General features: G+C 38.2%; 1 protein-coding gene across 1 annotated transcript; it reads left to right on the plus strand.

Moving 5' to 3' along the window:
- On the plus strand, window positions 1–25,856 carry LOC140795188 (protein ENHANCED DOWNY MILDEW 2-like). Its single transcript, XM_073147620.1, has 19 exons — window positions 1–143; window positions 461–892; window positions 966–1,062; window positions 7,331–7,375; window positions 7,496–7,653; window positions 12,294–12,390; window positions 12,482–12,580; window positions 16,561–16,808; window positions 16,909–16,998; window positions 17,095–17,544; window positions 17,957–18,101; window positions 18,198–18,299; window positions 20,050–20,142; window positions 20,727–20,768; window positions 22,447–22,557; window positions 23,709–23,780; window positions 23,882–24,000; window positions 24,169–24,232; window positions 24,328–25,856. Exons 2-19 carry the CDS (start codon window positions 483–485, stop codon window positions 25,468–25,470), a joined length of 3,585 nt encoding a protein of 1,194 aa, XP_073003721.1. The 5' UTR covers window positions 1–143; window positions 461–482; the 3' UTR covers window positions 25,471–25,856.
- The last annotated feature ends 424 nt before the right edge of the window (window positions 25,857–26,280 follow it).

Consider the following 26,280-nt stretch of genomic DNA (forward strand, 5'->3'; position numbering starts at 1 on the left):
ACTCTCTGGAGTTCCCGCTGCAGAATATTTAGGGTTGGGGTGCCACGTAAACCCATTTCTATTGCTCTCGGTGTTAAGATTTATTCTTCGAATTCCTTTCCTTTTTCTGGTTTCAAGATCTGGGCTATGTCTTTTGGCGCTTGGTATGCTCCTTCTTGTTTTTTTTTTGGTGGAGATATGTTAAATCTTTCTTTGCGCTTCTCTTGGGATTCTCGAATCGCTGTTATTGTTTTGCTTCAAGTATGCTCATTGTCCCGTCCCTTTTCCAAGTTTGAATAATTTGAAATCATTTTCTTTGTGAAATTTTGTTTTCCTTTGGGCATTCTTAGCGCTGTTCGAGTTGCAAATATTTCCGTTTGTTTAAAGGTTGCTCATTGATTCTTGGGATTGTAGGAAGTGAGCCGATTTTGAGTGACTTATTTGATGGTTTTGAGCGGTTATTTAATGTTTTTTTCTTCAGGTTCTTGATTACAGGGTAAACAATGGCGATGTCAGATGATGAGGCGGAGGTTATGCCGCAAGCGGTGACAAATTACTATTTTGTTGATAGAGAAGAGTCACCCATCTCGTTCACCGTCTTGCCCATCCTCTTGGATGGAGAGGAGAAACTGGGTGATCCTAAGAAAAATGTTTTCTTGCATGGAACCGCCGATGGAGGCCTCCAGAAGGTTTATAAGGAGGTTACCGCGTGGAAGTTGGAGTTTCAAGGTGAACAGCCTGAAATCGCTGCGCTCTCGAAGGACAACAAATGGATAGATCTACTGAAGCCCCGGAAGAGCTATGAGGACACAATTTGGACGATTATGATCACGGTGCATATGCTTCACTTTCTGAAGAGGAATCCAGAAGCATCAGAAAAGAGATTATGGGATCATCTCCGCAGAGTTCGCAGGTGGGAATCTATTTTCCTTTTTCAAATGTCATGTGATTCTTTGAAGTTCATGAAGTTGTTGCTAATTTTGCAGTAAATTTGAAATTGGACCTTCAGAGGATGACTTAAGGGATCATCTCTCACTCATTAAGCTGTTTGTGGACAGAGATGAGACTTTAAAAAAATGCCAGGTATGAATGATCTTACAAGTTTGGAAGTTTCTGATGCTATATTTGTTTTGTGAATACACGTTAGCAATTGATTATCTCAATGACTGATGCCATAAGCAAGAAAACAGAAAAAGAAGTGTTCACTGATGCAAAAATAGTAAACAACATTCCTTGTAAGTTTTAACAGGTGGGTGCTGATTAGAGATTATACAGCAGCAACACTGGAAGAATCTCTTTCGGTTGCTCAAGAACTATAATTTGTTGAAATATTTAGATCTAGAACACTTGTCAAGTGCCCTTTCTTGTTGCCATCAAAACCTCACTTCTGATGAACTTTGCCCCACTAGCATAACAATTTTCATTTTAATCTATACTTTTATCATGTGATGATCTCTAAGAGTAGATAGAAGACGAACTGTCTTCCTTAGGTGAGCACGTTATCATAGACTAAGTCTTTGAGATGGACTAAGACTGCGCGACACCCAACTTTCAGGTTGTAAAGTTAAGTAAAGTAAGCCGTTCGCTTTGCAAGTGTTGCACCTGTTTGGATTGCGACAAAGCAAAGACAAGAAAAATATATGATTTGGTGGAAATGTTGCGATTCTGTATTAATAGAAAAGGAAGTCATAAGATTTGCCAACGACAAGAAATTTAAAGGGGCAGAGTAGCCATCAAGAGCATAATGAACACCACTGAACCAGTGGCACTTTGATTGTGAAGCTAGCTCATTTAATGCTTCTCGATAGTTCTTCTATACTATTAAGTATGAGTATCCCTAGTTCTACGACTCGGGGAAGATCAAAGGTTTTGTGGGGGGTTGCGTTTTGAAAGTAAGCCCCATTTGAATTTTGGCCCATGGTTTTGAAAGACATGTGCGGGGTGTCGTATGGGCACACCCAAAATTAGTGTTGCTATGATACTAATGTTGCGATCCCAAGGTGACTTCGCAAGGTGCTCTTGAAGGAAACAAAAGGCACTCAAAAATAGGCAAAAGATATGGGGTTGGCAACCCATTTACATAATTAAAAGCAGTAATACAATAGGACCGGCATTACGAACAAAACGGTCCTAACAAACTCCCCACTTAGAATCTCGACATCCTCGTCGAGGTCTTCTTTGGTTGCTACCAAGTGACGCTCAAAATCATCTTGATGTGCTTGTTGCCTTGCTAAGTTATTCTTTTTGTATGCTTGAACTTTGTCTTTTTCATGCCGCTGAGCTTCTTCAAGTTCCTAACTCACTTCAGACATTGGAAAGTTCTTCCATTTGACCAAGTATTCGGTCTCTTTGGCTTCATTGGGTAAAGTCCGCTCTCTGTCCGCTCTTTGTCCGCTAAGATGGTGTCAATCTGCTTATCAAGCGACGTCTTAGTAGGGTTTGGCTAGTTCGACGCATTGTGGAGAAGGATCTTCGCGATCGGCACGAAATGGGTTTAGGCAACTCACATGAATGATCGGATAGATTTTAAGCCAAGCCAGGAGTTGCACTAGGTAGAACACATTGCCTACTTTATTGATGATAGGAAAGGGGCCTTCATATTTGCGAGCAAGTCCTTTATGCACTTTGCTAAAGAATTTTAGCAATGATGGTTGGAGCTTGATCAGCACCACGCCTTCGATTCTTGTCCGCTCACTTCATTTTTTGTGCTGTCCTCTCAAGATAGGCTTTCACAGTCAACGTATTCTGATGCCACTCTTTGACAAGGTAATATGCTGAAGGGCTGCTGCCTCTGTAATCCATCACCAAAGTATGCAGTGTGGAAGGTTATTGTCCAGTGATAACTTTGAAGGGGCTTTTGGTGGACGCAAATTTCCACTGCAAGTTGTACGAGAATTGGGCGATGTCAAGTAACTTGACCCAATCTCGCTGATTGGCATTGGCAAAGTGCCACAAGTATTGCTCAAGAAGAGCGTTTATTCTTTCGGTTTGGCCATCGATTTAGTGACGAAGGCTTGTGGAGAAGAATTGTTTTGATCCTAAGAGTTTGAAAAACTCCGGTCTAAAATCAACCTAAGAATTGAGAATCCCTATTGCTCACGATGTTTTGTAGAACTTCCCTATGCTTGACCACATGCCTTAGGAATAAACGAGCTGCTTTTTCAGCAGTGCAATGCAGCGGAGCCAGTATAAAGGTCGAATACTTCGAAAACCGACCCACCACAACAAAAATTAAGCCAATGTCCCTGACTTTTGGCAAGCTTGCGATGAGACTTTCCCATGGCCTCTCAGGAATGGGGAGCGACTCCAACAACCCACAAGGCTTCGCATGCTCCACTTTGTCTTGTTGGCAAATGAGACGAAGTGCGCATATACTTTTTGACATCTTCCTCTATCTTTGGCCAATAGTAAGCTCTTTCCAGAAGAGCTAAGGTACGATATATGCTTGGGTGACCCACCCATAAGGTGTCATGACACTTTTTGAGCAGTTCTCTTTACAGATTGTTTGCCCGTGGCACGTACTCGTAGTTTCCTTTTGTCATGATGAATCCCTCTTGGACCCAAAACTATTGCATATTCCCTTTGTCTACAAGCTTCTTGAGGGTCTTCGCCATCAGATCACTTCACATTCTCTCGCGAATCTTCTTCTGAAGTGATGCTTGTTCTTGGCTTATACTCTCGTTTGCCAACGCTTTGAGAGCAGCAAGTTCGGCCTTGTGGCTTAATGCATCCACAACTTGGTTGGTTCATCCTAGTTTGTACTCAAGATTGTGTCAAATTTTGACAAAGAGTCTTGCCATCTTGCTTTCTTTGGAGAGAGCTTCTTTTGAGTTTGGAAATAACTCAAGGCAACATTATTGGTTTTCATAACAATTTAGACCCATGGAGATAATACCTCAAAACACGAAGGCAATGTATGACTGCCATAATCTCCTTTTCGTGCATCGTATATCTCTGCTCCATATCGTTCAGCTTGTGACTTTCATAAGCAATCGAATGTCCTTACACAAGAACTCCTCCAACGGCATATTCTGAGGTATCTATGTAAACTTTAAACGGAAGGGAGTAGTTTGCAACCGCAATGGGTTCCTCCATCACTGTTTTCTTCAATTCAACAAAGGCTTATTGACATTTGCTTGACCACTCCCATGAATGGTCTTTCTTTAATAAGTCCGTCAATGGCACAGCTCTCTGCGAGTAGCTTGCAATGAACCGCCGATAACAATTGACAAGTTCCACAAATGAGCGAAGTTTTGTCACTTTTGAAAGGGCTCGCCGATCACGAATTGCATGAACATTTTCTTCATCCATGCGAATGCGATTTTCGGCAACTTGGTGGCTAAGAAACATGATTTCCACTTGTGTGAAATAGCACTTCTCCTTCACATAGAGGGAATTGTCCCTTATCACCTTGAATATTGCTTTGAGATGTCGGATGTGCTCCTCCAACGTCTCATTGTACACGACGATGTCGCCGAGGTAGATCACCACAAACTTGTCAAGGCACTTGTGAAACAGCTGATTCATGAGGGTACAAAAGGTTGCAATAGCATTCGTTAAGCCGAATGGCATTGCTAAGAATTTGAAAGTGCCGTAACATGTCACACATGTCGTCTTTGCTTTATCACCTTCCGCAACTCTAACTTGCCAATATCCCGATCGCAAGTCCAATTGGAAGAAGTACTGCGTTCCTTCGAGTTGATCGAACAAGTCCACAATGAGAGGAATTTGTTACTTTTTTTATCATTAATTTGTTTAAGCTACGATAGTCTACATAAAGTCGTAGACTTTCATCATGCTTCTTTTGAAATAGCACAAGTGCCTTAAACGGTGCTTTCGAGCTGCGAATCATTCTGCCTTTAAGCAACTCAAGTTGCTTTAGAAGTTTCACTAACTCTAGAGAAGACATGCGGTAGGGTGCACGAGCTGGTGGCTTTGTCCTCGACTCCTATTTGATCTTATGGTCCATCGCTCACCGAGGAGGCAAGGTCTTTAGCAACTCAAGTGGCATCATGTCCCCAAATTCTTTCAAAACCTTCCAGACCTCAAAAGGAATTAGATCGTTCTCCAAAGGATCCGCCTCAAGCTTCAATGCCGCCAAAAATGTTTGTTCACCCTTCACCCTTCTTGACACCCTTCTTCAATGCATTAAGGAAAGGCATTGGCACTCCTCTTGCTGTCTATAGAAATTCCACCCCAAGAATGACTTGGAATTTGTTTTGCCTCTCTAAGACCCAACTGCAATTTGAACTCCTTTCACTTGCCTGACGATTGATTGAGACTTTGAATTCACCACCTTCATTCAACTTGAGTCCTTCGCAAGGGCCAACTCAAGTCGACATGCTTCATGGTCAATGATGAAGTTGTGAGTGGCACCAATGTCAACCAATGCATCGGTCAAATTTCAATTGAGCTCGATGTTGATGAACATTAGCTTAGTAGGTTTTTGGTCCTTTGGAGGTAGGGGGTCTTCACTTCTCCCCTACTTGAGCCTTGATGATATTTAGAAATTGCAATGCCCCAACGTGAGGGCCATTTGTCGACTTCTCGTCATCGCTATCCGAACTTTGCTCTTGAACTTGCACTACAAGCCCTTTTTGGCACTTGTTCAGTATCGCGCTCTTTTGCGTCGATCCTTTCTTGTTACTTTGCATCACCTCTTTACCTTTCGACCTCTGGGGCTTTGCATTGTTCGTCGAAAGTTTCCTTTTGGGATTTTCGAGGGTTGAATAATCTATCAAGCACTCCGCTGCAGCTTGGGCCGCCGCTAAGTTTGGAATGTCCTAACGTGGCAACTCCATTTGTGCCCAAGACTTCAAACTTTCCAAGAAGTGGAAAAGCTTGTCCTTCTTCGACTTGTTCCTGATGTCCAACATGAGCATTGAGAATTGCTTGGCATATTCTCGAATTGAACCTGTTTGCATGAGGTGTCGTAAACTCCGTCTTGCGATGAACTCCACGTTTTTGGGGGGAAATTGTACATTCAGCTTACATTTCAAATTCCAAGTGTTGATGTTGTAGCGACCACCTTGGATGTCCTTGTTACGAGTTTACAACCAAAGCTTGGCATCTCCATCAAGGTACATTATTGCAAAAATGACTTTGGTTTCTTTTGAGTTCTTTTGCATCACTTGGAAGTATTGCTCAACATCGAAAAGGAAGTTCTCCAACTCTTTGGCATCCCTTGCACTCTTGTCTCTCCACCTTGCTTATGTCGCCCCATTTCGCAAGGGTGTCGCTCTTGTCGATCTGCTCTGATATCACTTGTTATGGACTAAGTCTTTGAGATGGACCAAGATCGCGCGATACCCAACTTTCAAGTTGCAAAGTTAAGTCAATCGTTCACTTTTTGTACATATATATAGAAGTTTAGGCAGATGTTTGCAAGGCCAAGATTTGAAGTTTGTTCTGAAATTTATTTGAACCCCTTAAATTTGCCATTTCAACATTAAATATAAAACAATATCAAGTGCAAATCAAAGTGTACAGTCGGATGTGCTGGTGGAACTTTATGCCTTATCCTGATAGTTCCTGAACAGTGTTGTACAGTTTGCATTTATAAATGAAATAACATGTTTGTCACCTCCTTTCTTCTTGATATTTCTTGGTAAATCAAAATTTTTAAATCAGCAATCCTCTAAAGTTAATATACAAAAATTGCTTCTCACTTTCTTGCAATGTTGTCAATTACTGCAACTTCTACTATTTTTTAGATTTCTTGGATATTTTTGAAGTAATATTGGTTTGAAACTGGAAGTTTCTTAAACAATGTAACTGAAACTAGATCCAATCTATACTGGTAAATTTTAACTTCTCTCTCATCCTCTATTTGTGCAGCTTTCTTACTAATATCTGTTGATGTATCACTTGTTCTTTTAATTTTCAATAGTAGATGAATACATAATTTGATTCTTGGAAAAGGAAAAATGGAAACACAACTTTATCCTTGTTCTGGACTTTATTTGTTGTTTCACTTTTTGTAATTATCCATGTCTTCAATTTTTTAGTCTTTGGTAGTCTAATGCTTAAATAATATTTAGTTATTTCCAGTGGTTCTTCACTCTTAAATGACATGCATGACATTTTCTTAACAATTAAAGGATTCCTCTGATCTTATCATGCTTGGTACACAATTCTTGTGATTGATTTTCACACATGGCAATGATTAATTATTATTTTGGTATGTTGTGATCATTACTCTATTGGTTATATATCACCTACCTTTTTTACTTTGACTTTGGCTAGCGAGTCCTGATTCTGTACAATACCATTTTGACATAACTTTGGTAATATAATATCGGGTATGATCAGTAGGCTCAATACAATTTTACTTCTGACTGTTGTTTGGCAGCTTTTGTTGGGTTTTCTTGAGAAGCCAAGGAGGAAATTTGTTGAGGTCAGAGTTACTGTTTCCAATTGCTTAAGAGAGATGTTCTCGGAAGATTTCAAATAAGATATATTTAATATATTAAAATTCTGGTAGTTATCTAGAATTCACTGAAGTAATGTTTATCAGGCTACTTCAAATCTTCTCGACATAAAACAATCATTTATTGCTGATGAGAATGAAGTGGATGACATAGTGGAAGATGATGCTGGGGATGAATCTGAGGAAGAGTCTGATTTGTTTGATTCAGTTTGTGCTATTTGCGACAATGGTGGGGAGATTTTATGGTATGCTATTTTATTCTGGACTAAACTGCCCAAACTATTACTCTACCTCTTTGTCTCTCTCTCTCTCCCTTCCCCTAGTGATCTCCCCTGTTTCCATATTTGCATGTACAAGCCATTTAGCTAGAGCTAGTGAGGCTTATATCAATTTTGTCCATGGAAATTCAAGATGGTTTAATTAAACAATTGCTTTGATCATAATCACCAACACTCGAGGTAAATAGAGTTTGAATATCCGATACTATGGTGTTCTCATAATCATGGCTCATTGGACTTTTATGATTAGTTGCTCCATCCATATGATACATTGTTTAAGGATTTCTAGTTGCAATCAATGCTATGAAGTTTCATTGTGTACAAATCATGTGGTGAAAAAGTATCATGATTTTTCTCCTACAGTTGTGTCATTCCTTCTAGTTGGAATATTAAAGCAGCACTTTTCTCTACTTCCTTTCCATTGTCAGGAAAACATATGTGGTTTATAAACATTAGGCAGGTTTAGGGGTGAAAATGGATCGAATATGGGTCGGATAGTGCTCAACTCATATTCAAATCTATATTTTTTTTATCTGAATACAGATATGGATTTTGGACAAATATCAACATTTAAAATCGTATCCTAAGAAAATGGATAAATACTTATCGGATATGGATCAAATTGTAAATGGATACAGATACATATACGGATACAGATCCGATACGGATTGAATTTTAAACGAATACGGATACAAATCGGATACAGATTGAATTTTAAACTAATACGGATACAAATCATATACGAATTGGATCTTAATCGAATACAAGCTATATTCTAATACAAATATGAACCAAATTCTACACAGTTCATCCATACATGGAATTAAACACTCTAAGCCATATTCTACACAATTCATATATAGATGCATTTAAATAGAAATTCTATTTCGTTCAATGTCTTCTTCAAGTACAGAACTTATAACATTGTGATGTATTCCTCAATTACTTGCATTTATCACATGAAATTTTCTAACAATCTAAAATACACATTCTTTTAATCTTCAAACAAGCTAAGAACAAATTCATAAAATATCTTCAGCAACATTAACTTATAACAAATGATGCATTTCTCAGTCATTTACATTTATCATGGAATTGTTTAAACAACCAAAGTATACATTCTTTCAATCTCCGAACAAGCCACGACATAGTTTAGGAAATATCAACATCCTAAAATAGCCATTCTATCTTTATCCAAGACAATAACACACTACAAGTAAATTCATTTTTTTCATCTTAATATAGTGTTGCAATTATAGCACAGATTGAAACTTCAGAGCAAAAATGACACAATCCAAGCAATTCTCATTCAAGTGTACCTGCAAAAATAAATGAATAACATTAAATTAACTGTTGAAGTAATAATATATGTTCCCAAAACTTACCCAAAATTATTACAAAAAAATTAAAATTAGTAAAATAATATAGCAAAACAATAAAATGACTAGTGGACTTGGTTAAAGCACACTTATCTTTGGCCCATGACAACCAAGACATTACTAAAACTGTTGTTAAGACATTAACATTAAGCTTCTTAATAGTTGTAGAATTCTTTTTTATGCATACACCAAATATGCTATTTTGCCCGTAAAAGAAGCTTAGATGCTGCCTGACATGAACTCGAAGATCATAGAAATGGTAATGACATTGACAGCTCTTGCTCCACCCCATATATCTTTGTCCCTTTCAGCCTCGGCCGCAGCGGGGCAAGCAACTTTGCAGGGGCCGAAAGATACTTCTTCGGTGGTTCAGCTAGCCCAATGCACATCATCCTCTCCTCCCTACCATACTCTATCATCGGAGACATCACGTTTGAGTACTCGGTGAGGTACCCATAGGAGTGAAATGGATCAGATATGGACCAGATAGTGCTCAACTCATATTCGGATTCATATTTTTAGTCCGGATGTGGATATTAGATGAGTAGCAAAATTTAAAACCATATCCTAATCAAATAGATATGGGTTATTTTCGGATAGAGAATCAGATCTTAAACATACGTTGATCAAATTTTAAATAAATTATGATATTTTACTTAAACATAATTAACACAAAAATATTAAGAGTTTAACAAAAATAACATTTTTTTTGTATGTCAAATTGTTACGAACCGGATCGATGAGGGATGGGTTGGTTATTTGGATTGAAGGAAAATCTTAATGGTGATGGAATGGGAGGATAAGATGATATGTTCATAGGGATATTTGCGATTAGAGAGGGAAATAAGATGAAGGGGAAGATGTCGCTTTTAGAAGAAGTAGGGCCGCGACAGATGAGAAGGATCTAACCAATGAAGGTTAGGGGACGATGAGAAGTTAGAGCAAGAAGAAAGAAGAGGAGAGAGAGATAGAGAGAGAGATAGGAGGAGAAAATATGATTTCATAACATAACCCAATTAGGGTGCACTCCATAATACTTAGAGGTTATCCCTTGGACTCAAACAACAGAAATAAAACTCTAAAAATGAAGTGTTCTCCTTCGCGGTGTGTTCGAACGTGCTCGAGGCAGTTCGAACGCGAATTTTCCGTTCTCTATCTTTGCGAACGTGTGCAGGCATTTGAACGGGCTCGAGGCCATTCGAACTCACAAAACCCGTTCTCTGTATTTATGAACGCCTGCAGGTGTTCGCATAGTACGTTCAAATGCAGTCCTCAGCATTCGAATGCCCCCCGACAAAAAACTTTATTTTCTTCGAAAATAAATTTATTTCTTCCGATACAACTTGATACAGCTTCAGTTGTATCACAAATATATATATAAACTTAGAGAAATTAATCTCTACAAATAATATATAACGCATCACTAATAACAATATCAATATTTAGTATTAAAATAAGCAAACTAAAAACTGTAAATCATTCAAGAAAAATATGCGGGTAAACGGATATCTAATATCTGTATCCGAGTTCGTATTTGAGATTTTTTTTTAAAATTCTATCCGTACCCATACACGTACCTGAATCGAATAGAAATTTTTTATCCGAATCTGATCTGAATTGGGTCGGATAGCGGGTCGGAGTTAATTTGATCCATTTTCACCCCTAGGTAGCCCTCAGACGGCGACGCTGCCAGATTAATGGTCTCCATCGATGAGATCTTCTTCAAAGGGCAGATTTGATCAATGAAGCTCTCCTCTCACCTCCAGTATCCCCAATCTCTCGCTACTCTCCTAAATCTCGATCTAGACGAGGCAGATGAGGAGACCGTCATGAGAGGCCGCAATCTGAGGCCAAAAAATGGATCTATCCATCGGAGGACCAGATCCATGTCTTCACTTCGAAACCCTCGCTACTAGTTGCAAGAGGAGGAGGACAACGAACCCCCAGCGAAGGATCCAGACACAGAATCGAATCCGAAGCAACCCGATCCAATGAGATGGAGGTGGCGAATGGTGGAGGCGGCAACCGGCGGGTGAAGGTTGAAGAGGTCGGAGAGAGTGACCGAGAGAGATGGAGATAGGTCTCGCAGTGGCTAATGAAGGGGAGTGAGGGAGAGCCGAAAGAGATGAATAGGGTTAAGGGAATGAGGGTTATATTTTAATGAGTCGGTTAGGATAGGATTTTTACTAAATTATATATAGGCTAAGGGTAAATGAATATCGAATATCCGTATCCGAATCCGAATGAATATACTATAACCATATTTGGTTCCGTATATGGTTTTTTTTTTTTCAAAACTGCGTCTCATATATGTATCCATATCCGGGCTGGGTAGTGGGTCGGATTTGATTAAATCCGATCAATTTTCACCCCTAGGTAGGTTAGATGTGAAGCTACAATGAAAGTGGTATTGTGCAGGACGTGCAAGACACTTTTGAACATATGACAGGAAGACATGATGGTCAGCGAAACATATACTGTCCATTAATGAAATTCTGAGATTTAGTCATTTGTAATCCATGAAAATTATAATCTTGAGGTACTATCATATTATAATATAATTTTGAACTAATTTTAGGTCATTGGCTGGTGACCAACAAAAACAATACTACTTTGATTTTGAAAGAAACTTTGTGATATTGTGTTGATTGGGCTATAGGTTACAAAGAAGAGAAAGATAGCTAAAAATTTGTTTCAGATCTGAATTGGAGGAAATAGCCCAAATCCTACCTAATAACCTAAAATTAGACTTAGACTCATTACTTTAGCTGGTTTTAGTAGTTTTGGCTGAAACAGCCAAAAACATTGAATCCACCAAAAATGGTGGCTGTAACCACTGAAAACATATGTTGGAAAGCACTGAAACTGACTGAAACCAATAGAAACCCAGCACAAACCAGTGAGTTTACCAGTTTCAGAATGGATTTTCAGAACCATGATTTATACTTCAGTAGTGTGATCTGTTAATCTGAGCCTCCAGCCTCGTCCTCTGAACTACCAATTTTCAATGTTTGAAGGTGCAGGATTTACAGGTGTCTTGGTGCATATTTTCTGTTCATGCTTATCTGATGATCTCAGTACGGTAAATTGTTGATAATGAGTGGGAAATAGCTATCCTAACCCTAATCATGCAAAATTGGTTATGATAATTGTCATGATATAGTAATACATGTCTTCTCTAATCTCTATTTCCTTTAATGAGGTCTTTATTCATGAAATTGTATGTAGCTGCGAGGGAATGTGCATGAGGTCATTCCATGCAACCAGAAGGGCTGGTGAGGAATCAGATTGTAGGTCCCTTGGTTACACTAACTCACAATTAGAGGTACTTTCTAATTAACCTGAGCAACCTTGGTACATGCTGTCATATCTTTTTTTTTAAAATTTACTTATCCTTGTACTGTAATGTTTTGCAGGTAATCCAAACCTTTCTCTGTAAGAATTGTGAATATAAACAGCATCAATGCTTTGCCTGTGGAAAGATGGGCTCATCTGATAAGTCAGCTGGTGCTGAGGTATGATAGCTTGGTGCAAATTTGCATTGCCAATAGCTCTGTTTCATATTAGCTCTTCTATATTTTTTTCCCCATCTTGCGACTGTTCTCATTGAGATGTTTGTGCACTATAATGCTTACCCAATAAAGAGGACACAATCATCTCATATGCATGCTAGCGCTAGTTAGATGAAAAATAGGATTATGAATTTTTGATTAGAGTGGAAAGTGATTTTAGATTTGTCGGCTGTTATTAACAAATGTTTGTAAATTGAAACCAATCTAGCAATTTTTGGTGTCTGTTTTTTTTCTTATTGATCATGACCCCAATGGCTATATGGCTAGATAAATGGGTTAGTCCTCTCTGATATATAGGTTGAACAATTGAACTAATTGTCACAAAAAATAAGTAACAACGAGCCAACCATGCACAATAAGCGTGCCAATGAAAAATCCACCAAGTCTCAACTCCAATATGTGGGAGAACTAATGTTTTGAAAGGCGGCTATAGGTGGCGGGCAGTTACCCTAGCGCCTAGTGCCTAGGCGGAAGGAGAGCGCCAAGGTGGATGACAAGACGGTATAGTATTTTTAATATAAAAAATTAAAAATAATTATATATGATATAATATATATTAGATGTAAATTTTATTAGACTAATTGTCTAGTTCACATTTATCAAATTAATTAGTTTCACACCATTAAGCTTTTATACAACAAATACGTTTAGAAAGCATCCTATTAGGATAGCAAGCTCAGTAATTAGAGAAGAATGTGAGGGCCTTTTCTCCAATGGCAAGATAGAATGGGCCATCAATCACTTACTCACTCAACATCATTTCTCTCTCCTTAGCCTAGCTAAATAAATTGGAGATCAGACCAAGAGCTCAAGCTTGAGAGAGAGAGAAACACCGATGAGCCAACCACCCCACCCCCAACCTTGCCCTCGTGTGCTATTCTCCTTAGCGTAGCCCTCGTGCATCGCTTGCTGTCATGCGACACAAGCTGTCATGCCACGTATGTCGTCATGCGTTAGTCACCATCATGCGATGCTTGCCGACATACGCTGCTCATTGCCCGTCGTTTGCCGTCCATCGATGAGAGAGGAGGGATGGAGAGAGATCAAAGATTTAAGGCTCGTTAGAGATCGAATGCAGAAGAAGGGTATTCTTTTTGTTAACTAGTTCTGCTCGATCCGTTCTCTCCACGCGACTTGCAAATCCCGCCAAGTCATCCTGCCATGTGAAATAAGCTCACTAGGTGACAAATCGATTTGCTAAGGAACAATAAACGCCTAGTATGGGGGTATACCAGGAGGTTAGCGGGGCGGCCCTTGTGCTGCTCTGCCAAGGCAGTCGCTAAAAATGCTTTTTAAAACTCCAGGAGAAATCAAACTCATGGCCTCTGCTATAACTTAGTAATATTTGGGTAAGATTTTTCTTTTTTGTTTGCGGGGGGCGAGGGGTCGTAAGGAATGACATTTCTTTTTGTGAATGAGAAAAGTTCTCTATCATTTTTTTACAGACTAGGGTGGCACTTGAATATCCCATCTCCTTAAACCTAAGGAGATGGAAAATGGAAAAAGACAACTAGTTTGATGCTATTATTTTTTAGTTTTTGACTAAACTAGCCATATATATTTTACTTGTTTAGTATAGTTCAAAACTTAAATACGAGACTAGGTATATTTGGAAATCACTAGTCCAGTCAGGGATTTTCAAATATAAGTCGTTGACTGGATCAATGATTTGTATGAAAATTTTAAATCCTCTAAAAAAATTACTTAGTGTGAGAAATATTTTTATATAAATCATTGATTCAATCATTCTTATATTTGGAAGTTGCTGTACTGGAAAGTGATTTATATAGAAATTTCTCTCTAAATTTTGGCAAATTTTTTAAAAGATTTGAAATTTCTATATAAGTCACTGACCTATTTAACTTATATTTGGAAGTCGCTGATTGGATCACCTGTTTTCAAACACATATAATTTCGTATTTAAGTTTTGGAATGAATTAAATGTGTAAAATAAGTTATTGTTATTTTTGGCATCTTTATTGTCTTTGATCACTATGAATATAGACATATAGTGAGTAAAATGCTAAAAAAGACTTACACAGGGATGTGGAGAAATATTAATATGGAGTCATCTATTGAAAGCTGACACGGCCAAACTCACTTGTTGTTATGTATCATTTTTAAACCCAACCTATTAAAATAAAATTGCTTATTGATAGATTTGTAAACGAGCTAAGCCTAAGCAAGTTGCCTTCTGCTCCATTTCAAGCCTAGAATTTTGTCTCGGCTTGGGTTAGCTATATTCAAGTTGTGTCCACTGCAATTGAGTTCGACCCAAGCCTGAACCCATTTTGAAGCTTTAAACAAGGCTACCATTTGGATCATCAGTACTACCCCTTTCTTGTTGACCTCCAAAGGTGACACATCACAGTCGGTGGCTCAGTCAACTCCTTCATCGCCGGCCTCTTCCAATTCAATACCAATGAGCTCCTCTTTTATAGTCCTTGATCATTATCATTGTATCTCCCTCTCAACTTCAACCAGAAATATTATAGAAGATAGGACCACACACAAAATTGCAAGGCCCCAGTGATGGGATCCATCAAGGAAATCATCATAAAACAAGGCTACTAATAAGGATTGGGAGCCGCTTAGGAGGCGGTGACTGTGGAGGTGGTGATAGACGAAGGTGGTGGCTGCAGATTGTAGGTGTGGAGATGGCCTGCTTAGGACGTGGTAGCTACGGAGGTGATTGCTGTAGTGGCGGCGGCTGATGGGTGGAGGATTTAGGGTGACTATGGATTTGGGATAAGGGTGCTTGCCAGAGAGGATTTAGGAAAGGGGTGGTTGTGGGACATTTAGATTGGGGTTTGTATATATTTATATAAATTAATATAAATATATACACATATTTGAGCTTATTAAGCCGAGCCTGAGAGAGCCGACTTGAGCTCAAGCTTGATTTCGAGCCTCAGTTGAGCGAGCTTGAGCTGCTCGTTTATTTTGATAGGCCTATTTTTTTGGTTTCTCAGCTCTCTAACTCCTTTATTCATTCACCAGAACCTATACCTCTCTGTCATATTCCTCTTTCCCCTTGTAACTTCCGGTCTCAACTGTGGCTTAGACTCAGCTCAACTATATTCAAGCGGAGCTCGAGCCTTAGTTGAGTGAGCTTGAGCTGCTCGTTTATTTTGACAGGCTTAGTTATTGGTTTTCAGCTCTCTTTCTAACTCCTTTATTTGTTCACCAGAACCTATTCTTCTCTGTCATATTCCTCCTTCCCCTTGTAACTTCCGGCCCAATGTAGGTGGCCACCGAAAGGACCAAGAGGGAAGAGAACTTGGGTAACACAAGGTGTGTATAGTTTTTCTTATTCCAGCGTTTTTCTCCTGATCTCCTTCAATCTTCTACTTTTATTTTTTTGTGATTATAGATTATATAAAATGATCCTCATTGTCAGTATAATCATGCTCTGCTAATTTCCTGATCTTTCTCTGAATTTTCCAGAATACTTATTCAGTTATTCTTATTTTTTACATTTTAAAAGATCAGAACCTGGAACCACTGAAAGCAGAAGCAACAACCGAAATTTTAAAACTTTTGATTTTTCTGGGATCAGAACAAAAATAAAAAAAAGAAAGTTTGCACCTTGAAAACAGTATGCATAATTTTGAAAGGCACTTTTCTTTGGATGAATGGTGTATGTAACACGTGCAAGATTATTTCTTTTCAGATTCTTTGGTTGTGTGGAATTTCAACTGGACTTTCACTTTTGAGACTGTGCCTCTGTATCTGAATACTTCAGTATTTGCTCCACACAAATAGGGAACTTGATGCATTGACCTTGAAGTATGATCAAGTGGAGTGGCATCTGTTTCTCACCTTAAAATATAATATTTTAATTGAGTGTTGACTCTTGGTATTTGTAGTAAGTTTTCAGTTTGTAACTCACTTTTCTTTTGCCTTGATCTTTGTCTTTTTAGGTATTTCTATGCGTCAATGCCACTTGTGGCCATTTTTACCACCCGAAGTGTGTTGCAGAACTACTCTACCCTGACAATAAAATTGAAGAATCAGAATATGAGAAAAAGATCTCTTCTGGGATGCCCTTTACTTGTCCTGTACATAAATGTGTTATATGTAAAAGGGGAGAGGACAAAGAGGTATTTGACTTACAGTTTGCAATGTGTAGAAGGTGTCCCAAGTCGTACCACAGAAAATGCCTGCCGAGGTACTTTCTAGTTCTAAACATCTAAGAAGCATTCTCTTTTGTTACTTTCACAAATCTATATGGCTTCTCTAACTATTTACTTTTATTCTGAATTACAAAGGAGGATTTCCTTCAAAGAGATAGAAGATGAAGGTATTGTACAGAGAGCTTGGGAAGATCTACTTCCCAATCGCATTTTGATATACTGCCTGTATGTTTCATCCTCTGCTTCTTATTTGTTGGCTTCATAATTCATCTATGTTTAAATTAATTCTTATCTTTAGTAACTTCTTGATAATTTTGCCAGGAAACATAAAATTGATGAAGATCTTGGTACTCCGACTAGAAACCATATTGTCTTTCCTGGCGTTCCTGAAAAGAATAATGCTTTACATGTACAGAAAAAGAAAATTAAGACTTTGGTGAATAAGAGAAGACAAGTTTCTGATGACTTGCCTAGTGATCGCACCTCGATAAAATCAGTGAAGGAAGGAAAACTTAGCTGTGTAGAAGAAAGTCAACTAATGGAAAAAAGTTTCAGAGGTGTACCCAAAGAGATGGTTGCCTTATGGGATAAAGTAAAGCCTTTTAAGGAGAAGCTACCTTCTGTGCATAAAACTGAGAGAACTGTTCCTGAAGGTTATAGAAAGCCTATGAAAGAAAAAGGGAAACCTTTAACACACACTGTTTCTTCAACTTCTGTGGGGAAGATGTTGTGCAGCTCATTTCCTGTTATAGATGCTGAAACAGAAAAGAGGTAAGGGATTCTTCTTTTCAGTGTTGGTTTGTTGCACATGCATTTCTTTAGATGCTTACTATGCTGATTGAAGCTGTTGGCATCTAACCTGAATATCCTTTGTTTCCTTTACTTTTACATGAATTTTTGTATGAGCTGCATGACTTATCTTTTCAAGGATACTCTATATCTCTATTCATAGCAAGAGGAAATTTTAATTATGTGTAAGTTGTCTACTGGATTTTAACTATTAATGAAGCCCTTTGCAAGTTGAGGAAAAATTTGTGTCATAGTGGGCTAAGGTAATGAAGCTTGTTTAAGATTTAGATTGGACTTCTGTTGCTTCTTTGTTTGTTTTGAATGCTATGGCACTGTTATATTTGGTTAGATCCATGACACTGGTTGAATTTTTCATGTTTGTGTTGGGTTGCAGAATCATTTCTTTAATGGAAAAGGAATCATCTTCTTTGACCTTAGAAGACATCACGAAAAATCACACAATACCCTCAACGCATGCATACTCAGCAAAGCATATTGACAAGGCTATCACACGTGGAAAGATTGAGGGTTCTGTTGAGGTACTAAATCAATAACAATTGTGATACACAGCTGTATTTGATTAAAAAAAAGTGAAGTGAAATTGTTGGACCAAACCTAATTGAATGTTTTCTTAGGCTGTACAAACAGCTTTGCAGAAAGTAGATGATGGGGCCACTGTTGAGGATGCCAAAGCGGTCTGTGAACCTGAGATTTTGAAGCAGTTGATCAAGTGGAGTGTAAGGACAAATATTTATTCCAAAAGCTAGAGCTTTTGTTTGACTTTTTTCTTGATCTTTCTTTTAAAGTTGTCTTTTACATTTCTTATAGCTCTTTTCCTTCCCATGTTAAGTTATTCTGGGCAAGTGGTGAAGTTATTTTCTGCTGTCTGATTCTGTTTACAATTTGCAAAAGGTTGGAGTGACGTTGAATAGTTTTTTTTTTCCATACACAATAGCCTAAATTTGAATGCCTACATAGGTTTGAGCAACTCTATTAATGCTTATTACTTGGCAGTTTGTCCTACAGGCTCTCATTGCAGACTTCCTGGGCATCTGATTATATGGAGAAAGGAAAGCCCACTTTGGCTTTTAATTTTACCTACTTCTTGGTCGCTCTTTTTAATCGTGCCCAACCAAAAATTATTTAATTAGAGGTCTCTAAAAGGACAATGTTATTTTGAAGGGAGAAATAATTTTTTTGAGCAACTTCAGAGTGTGGGTTTCGGTTAGGCTAGGTTGTGGACCTCTCCTTTCAGTAATTTGTATACTCGTAAAGTAGCAAAGACCAAAGTTTTAAGTGCCATAGCACTGTTCCTTGCCACCAAAGAGCTTACAAGGTATGTCTTGCAGCGCTCTGCCAAAGTATGGCTGGCCAGGTTGAGTTATCTACATGCGTGACTGAGAGGGAGACATGAGGGAGGGAGGGAGGGAGAGAACCTATAGATGGATTGTCTGGTCTGGGGTCATAGCAAATTAGATATGATGTCAGGCAGCATGGCCCTATCCAGTTAAGAGTAACATATTAAGTTGATTGGTACTGCAATGCATTAATACCCAATTATAGGATGCTAAGTTGAGTTTGTTCTTGGCTAGAACTTCATGGTCGTCCCATAGCAGCCAAATTGCTGAAGTTTCTAACCTAAACCTAGTCCTCAAATGAAACCATTTGAAACTCTAGCCAGGAGTAGATAAGAATCTAAAGTGGTTGGTAGGGATGAGACATAGATGGCAGAAAATTGGTTGGCCAGCAATAGACAACAGATCTGATGTTTGATGGGATGGATTTTCTTCTCTAGTTACTTAATGTGCAGAGGAACAAAGAGGATTTTCATTTTGGGTAGGCACATTATATGTTAGGTCAGCACATCCTTGTTGTCTGACAGTTAAATCACTGGCCAGTTAAACCACTGGCAGAGATTCCTCACCCATGTCAATGCCGCCATGCTGCTATTTCACTAGTATGATCTGCCTCTAGCCTTACCAGTTGGTGAGGCCAGCACAATCAATCCTTGTTTTAAAGCTTGAAATATGGCAAGCTAGTTTGGCCATCTTCTTCAAAGTAGACTTTATATAATGATGTAAGGGACTGTAAGGCTTTGCTTTGTACCTAAGTAGTGATGTTTCAGTCCATGCAAATAGCTTATCTACTAATAAGGGTAATCTGTATACAGATTGCCCTCGCAATACCTCTGCATTGGCAGGAGTTTCGTGCACTACTATGCATTCGTCTATGATAAAAGTACTTCAATAACGTGTAATTTTATATTTGCAATTTTAATATACATGATCTCCCTATCTTACTTTCTTTTCCAGAATCAAAAGTTACTTTTTGAGGTAAACTGAAAAACTGATATATATATTTATATATTAAATTCAAATTAAGTAGCAATTTTACTGCAAAAAGAACATGTTTTGTATTTTTTTCTTCTTTTTACTCTACCTAGAGCATCAGCGGTTAGTACTCTCACTAATTGAATTAACTTTGTAGAATAAGCTGAGAGTGTATCTTGCACCTTTCCTCCATGGCATGCGCTATACTTCCTTTGGTCGCCATTTCACAAAGGTGGACAAGCTTAAGGAGGTAATCAGCATGTGTAACGATGCAGATTCACATTTGCATTTACTATAAAAGTTTATTCGCATGTTCTGCAGTTATTTAGCATTTTTATTGTCATTCCATTTTCTTCATTTTGATCTGACATTGTTGATAGTTTCTTTTAAATGTAATAAATGAACGTGATAATTCATGATTCTTACATACATAAGTTGAAGAAATTTTTGTTATTCTTCTGCTGATAAAACGTTTTATTGTGAAAAGTTCTTTAATTGGGAAAAAGCATATTCCAAATAATTTATAAGCAACATAGCTGAGAGCATAATGCTCTCTTTTTGATCATTGTGGTCTCGTGGGTATGAAAGAAATTAGAAGTTTGTCATGGTCTTATTTAGCACAATATTACTTATTTGCTGATTTTGGGAGTTCTCTGAGATAAGGTAGACCGGCTTTAAAGAGACTATGCCAGCTAAATTTATGGTTGATGAATACTCCATAATTTCTGGGGTCTGTAGATATCCTGTCTTTCATTATGAAGTACAGTCTACTTATATCATAATATATCACCGCTTCACCATTAGGTCACTAATATCACTTAATCGGCTGTGTAGATTGTCAATAAGATCCAGTGGTACGTGCAAGCAGGTGACACGGTGAGGATCTTCTATTACTCTTAAATTTGATGAGCATGGTTATACTTCTAGATGCTTCACCGCTAGATATTAGCGTATTTTCTAATGTCCATCTTGTTGAAATATACTTGTGTAATGGGACTCACCTATCATGTAAATGCTGCATATTATCAAGCTTATCCAAGTACAGGTAGCTGGGGAATATAATAACGGGTCACTTTCTTAATTATCATGCCAGCTATTTCATGTGTATCTATGGATATCTTTCTCAACATAAAATAGTTTTTGAAAATGGTATACAATTGTACAGTAACTTGGCATTATTAACCATTTAGCATATGTTTAATCATACTGCTAAGGTGTGATTTGCTTAGTTGTAAGTAAATCTTTCTATAACATGTTTCCTGGGAGATCTAATACAGTAGGCTATAAAGATGTTTAAGTTGTGACTTCAGCTCTCACCAGAAACCAAGCCAGACATATTTAGTACTGTTTGTGTTTTGACCAGTTATATAAAATTTTAGAGTTTGAAGATTCTAGATCCAATACATGCATTTAGAATATTACCTGATCGAGACCTGCTGTGACCTGATTGATTTTGAATTAATGAAATAAATTATGTTTATGTTCTTATACCAAGATATCAACACTCTGATCCAGTAACTGTTGTATTACATACATCTTGTCAATACACTGTCTCTTTTATACAGAATCATCCATTACATATATGATGCATATTGAGTTGACTATTTTTTAAATCCTTCATGTGTACAAGTATAGATTCACAAACTCATTCACTAGTCATTGAATTTGAAATTTGATTATATGGTATTTTCTTGGACAATATTTTGGCAACAATGCTGCTTATTGTATTAGGCAATTTCACAAGGCAGTTTGAATCAAACAATATGTGATAATATTTGTCCTAGTTCCTTATAATAGACACTTGAAGTGATTAAGGACATTAGTCTGAAGTAAGGATTTTCGTGCCAGTGGCACGGGATATGCTGACCTTGGTTCGACATGGTACGTATCGCTCACATGTGTTGTTGGCACACCTAATATGCTTGATATATTAAAGAACAATTTCTAAACCTTTGTAGAGCTTTAAAATAAGTTTAAAGGCTATATATATTATTGTAACATATGCAATTAAACTGTAGTCTCAAGCTTTCCTCAAATTTTCTTGGGACCTTTTTGTTGGGACAAATAATTTGGGGAAAACCAAAATTGTCTTTTTTTTTCTAAAATTTGAAGCATAATTTATGTAGATCAAGCACCAAAAATGTAAAGAGGTATCAAAAGGGATGATAGAGAAATCCAAAATTAGGTTTATTTAAAATAAGACATGCTTAATTCTAATGGCACACATCAATGAGTGGCCATGAATGAATATCGAGATACTACCCCCATATTGGTGCTGCTAATTCACTAGCATGATATTAAAATATAGATTTACACCTCTAAGCTTGCTCATTCACTGTTTTATACCTCTAATTATTTCTGTTAGTTTTTCTATGCAATATTTTATGCTTCAGTGATCCATAGCAGAATATTAGTTCAAGTTTTCTAACCCTTCTAGTTTTATATGTTATATATCCCTTGATAGTGAACAGGCTTTTAGTGAGGACTTTAAAATTCTTTTTCTTGCTTCATATCTCGGACTCAGTTCTTTACTAATATTTGTATTTATTTTCAGATAGTTGACTTCTGTTGTGGTGCCAATGATTTTAGTCAAATAATGAAAGAAACACTTGATGCCGCTGGAAAGAGAACCAATTTTAAGAATTATGATCTCATTCAGCCGAAGGTAACATTTGTGGCATATAAGAACAATTTAATTCATAATTCTTTTTCTTCAAATCATCTTTTCCCACAATTATTCAATTGTTGCCATGTTGCAAAGTAAGTTGGTAGAAGCAGCCCGCCTCATGTCAAGAACTATAATGTGAGCTCTCCGTTCAGCTTTATCTAAATATTTGACAAGGCAATGAAAGACGTGTCCGGTTGTGGGCCTTCTGGATAGAGTTGTTCCCGTAGTGCAATAATCTATCTATCTATCTGTAGAGATCTTTCCCATATTCTTGCTGTTGTGCAATCTCACTTCCCCATAGTCTAGATGTTCCTTGTTCGGTTATTATTAGATCAAACATATAGCTGGTGTGGCCTTGTTGGCAGTGATGATGACAACAGATGCATATTCAAGTTGTTTATGCTGGTTCCACTCATTTACATGTACCGGAAGTATACACCTATTTCTTTCTAAAATATTACCTGGTCTCTCCTGATTTTTGGTTCTGCTGTGCTCATTTCAATGTACTGGAAGTGTACACATATTTCTTTCTAAAATATTACCTGCTCTGTTCCAATTTTCTGTTTAGATAATTGTATATTGAAGCTTAGACCTGTATGAAAATGAGTTAAATTTTAAAGCAGAGCAGAATGATTAGAGGACAAAAACAATATGCTTAATATTGACAACTCTGAGAAATGCCAGCAACAATCACCTTGAATATTTTGTCTAGCCTGCTTCAGGCTTCAGATACTGTCGGATAACAGTCAGCTGTTATTGTCGTGTTTGCTCTACCAGTTTCTGTATTTGACTATTTGTTCAACTAGTTAAAAATATCTGAGACAGAGCTCTGATAACAACACTGAAAGGGTTCTTGCAGTAGCACCATTTCAGAGAAAGCTGTGCCACATGTAAGTATTCCTGATATAAATCATAGTCTTCCAATGTCTCAAGTTCTGTGGTAACCCAAGCACTTGGTTTTAGAGAGTCAGGAAATTAAGTCATGGATAATTACTTTTAGTTACTGAACTTTCAGACAGGTTGCTTTCTAACGTTATGCTCTGTTAACTTCTTTCTGGTTCCATAAAGAGAACTTGCTCTGGTATTTGCATTTGTTCAGTTATGCGAGCATTAACATTTAGACATGAGTTAAGTGTAATCTTTTGCAGAATGATTTCAATTTTGAAAAGAGAGACTGGATGAAGGTTCAGCCCAAGGAACTACCTACAGGATCACAACTTGTATGAATCCGAGGCTGATTGTGGTCTTTAAATTTTTTCGCATTTAAAACCCTGTGCTGGGATCTCATTTATCTTGTTAATCTGATAATTTTCTTGAGCAGATCATGGGCCTCAATCCACCATTTGGTGTCAAAGCAGCTCTTGCAAACAAGTTTATTGACAAAGCTTTAACATTTAAGCCAAAGCTAATTATTCTTATTGTTCCCAAGGAGACTCAAAGGTATAATCGTTGCTTATCTATGTAAATTCTGACCTTTCAATTAATAGATGTGGATCTTTTCCTTGATTCCTTGTTTCTTAGAATGTGGCACATTAGAAGTCTTAATTGCTGCTTTACCCTTTATCTCATTTCTTTTTTAAAATTGTCCTGTTTCCGGTGTCCTACCAGACTAGACAAGAAGAGGCAACCATATGATTTAATCTGGGAGGATGGTGAAAGCCTCTCAGGAAAGGTAAAATAATTTAAAATTTTTATGCAATTCTGATCAGTCGTTGTCAAAGAGTCTCGGTTACTGGAGGCTAATAAGTTTCTTTTTTCTGTCTCCAGTCCTTTTACTTACCTGGTTCTATCGATGTCGATGATAAGCAAATGGAGCAGTGGAATTTGAAGCCACCACTGCTGTATCTGTGGAGCCGGTCTGACTGGACATCGAGGCACAAGGCCATAGCTGCGAAACATGGTCATATTTCCATGAAGCAGAGTGATCAAACCCAAGAAGATGCTCTTCCTAGAGAGGAACATATGAAGATGGATTATGACCAAAGAGATGCCACTCTGAAAGAGAGTCGGAAGGAGGATAACAAGAATGCTGAGCCTCATAAGAAGAGAAAAGCCCCAGAAATTCCGAAGTCTAGGTCCCATAAGAGAATCAAATCTAAGGGAACAACAGAGTCATCCGAAATAAGAACTGATTCATCATCCGACATGAGCATCTCTTCATCTGATACTAGGGATCCTAGAGACCAGTCTATGGGTCATCCCCTATCAGAACCAATTGAAAAACCATTGGAGAGTGTGGGCTACCAAGGTAGCTATTCAAGGTTTGGCACAGAATCAGGGCTGATTCCAATAATCAGGCCTAGTGGTCTTAGGGAGGGCATTGATGAGATGGACAGGAGCTACAACACTCCCTCGATCCGAGAAGACTACATCAGCAATCCCCACGACTTGTCTGCTGGAGGAAGTAACAGCAGAGATAACACAGTGTTGAGCTTGGAGCCACGACACTCAGATGACATAAGAGGCGGAAGCATTGACCCTTTCCGCAGGAGCCCCTATTTTGATGATTCAGATGCGTATGGGAGACCATCGAGACCAGATCTGCTAAGGGAACAAAGATTATATAGTGCACAAGGCGAAGAAGATGGTTATGTACGAAGAAACAGTTATTCAGTTGAAGTTCCTGATACTAGATTTGGGCAGCCTAGTAGTATTCCTTCATCGTCCTATGGATTACCAACTTCAAGCGCAGGAACATCAGCCATTGACAGGTATGTTCCACGTCTTGACGAAACCAACTATACAGGAGCTGCAAATCTTGCTCCAGGTGCACCTCATCAAGGAGCAAGTGGCATGTATGACATGCCTGGGATGAGAAGAGATATGCCTCCTGAAACCATGGGCTTTGGACCCAGGCTGCCACATCCGTATCCCCGTCCTGGCTCATCTGGTGGATGGCTCAATCAGTGACTCATTGACTGGTGAAGTTGTATCTCTATGATGTCAATATTGCACCATCCCCGGTACATCGAATTAGTCAATCTGCTGAGTAGTGTAATTGAGCTGCTCATTGTTGAGAATGAATGATCACGGTGCAGTGCAAGGAAGAGCAAGCTTTTACTAGCTGATATCATATGTTATCTTGCTGGCCAGCATGAATAGGTGGATGGAAGTTGTCTCGATTACCTTCGTCTGTCCTCTTCCATGTGTAAATAATCTCCAGGCTTGGATGGATTACTCTAGCCCTTAACTGGCCTTTTGCATGTATATTTGCATATCATCCACCTGAAAGTTTGCCTTGTAGAATATCCAGACGTTACTTCAGAGGAATGTTAACAAGTTGATTGTTGGTCGCATAGAGTTGCCATTTCTCTCTCGCTGTCTTAATTTAGTTGCTTTTCAGTTTATCCAAAATTTTTTGAGGAAAAGTTTGGATGATAAGGTGATGTGTTGGTTGCTTTTTCCATTTTTCTTGGAAGCTGTTCCAATTAAATCTGTTTTTAGATTCCAATTCAGTAATCCTCATACAAAACAAAATACTCGTCCAAGATGAGCCCTTTATCAGCGCTCATTTATATTTTGGCCCAAAGTAGAAGGCCTATAGTATCCGAAGGCCAATTCTTAGTTGTAATATTGGAAGGACACAAAGTATTGCTTGGAAGACACTCTATTTTGTGGGATAGAGTGCTGCAGAATTGCAAATAGAGCTAGGGAATTAAGCAACCCTCGTTGACCAAGCTGGAGTCTCAACCTGTTGATGGAGCTGCTTGCAACCTTCTT

Source organism: Typha latifolia, chromosome 9 (assembly GCF_019914945.1).
Source record: "Typha latifolia isolate L0001 chromosome 9, TyphaL0001v2, whole genome shotgun sequence".
Taxonomy (NCBI): Eukaryota; Viridiplantae; Streptophyta; class Magnoliopsida; order Poales; family Typhaceae; genus Typha; species Typha latifolia.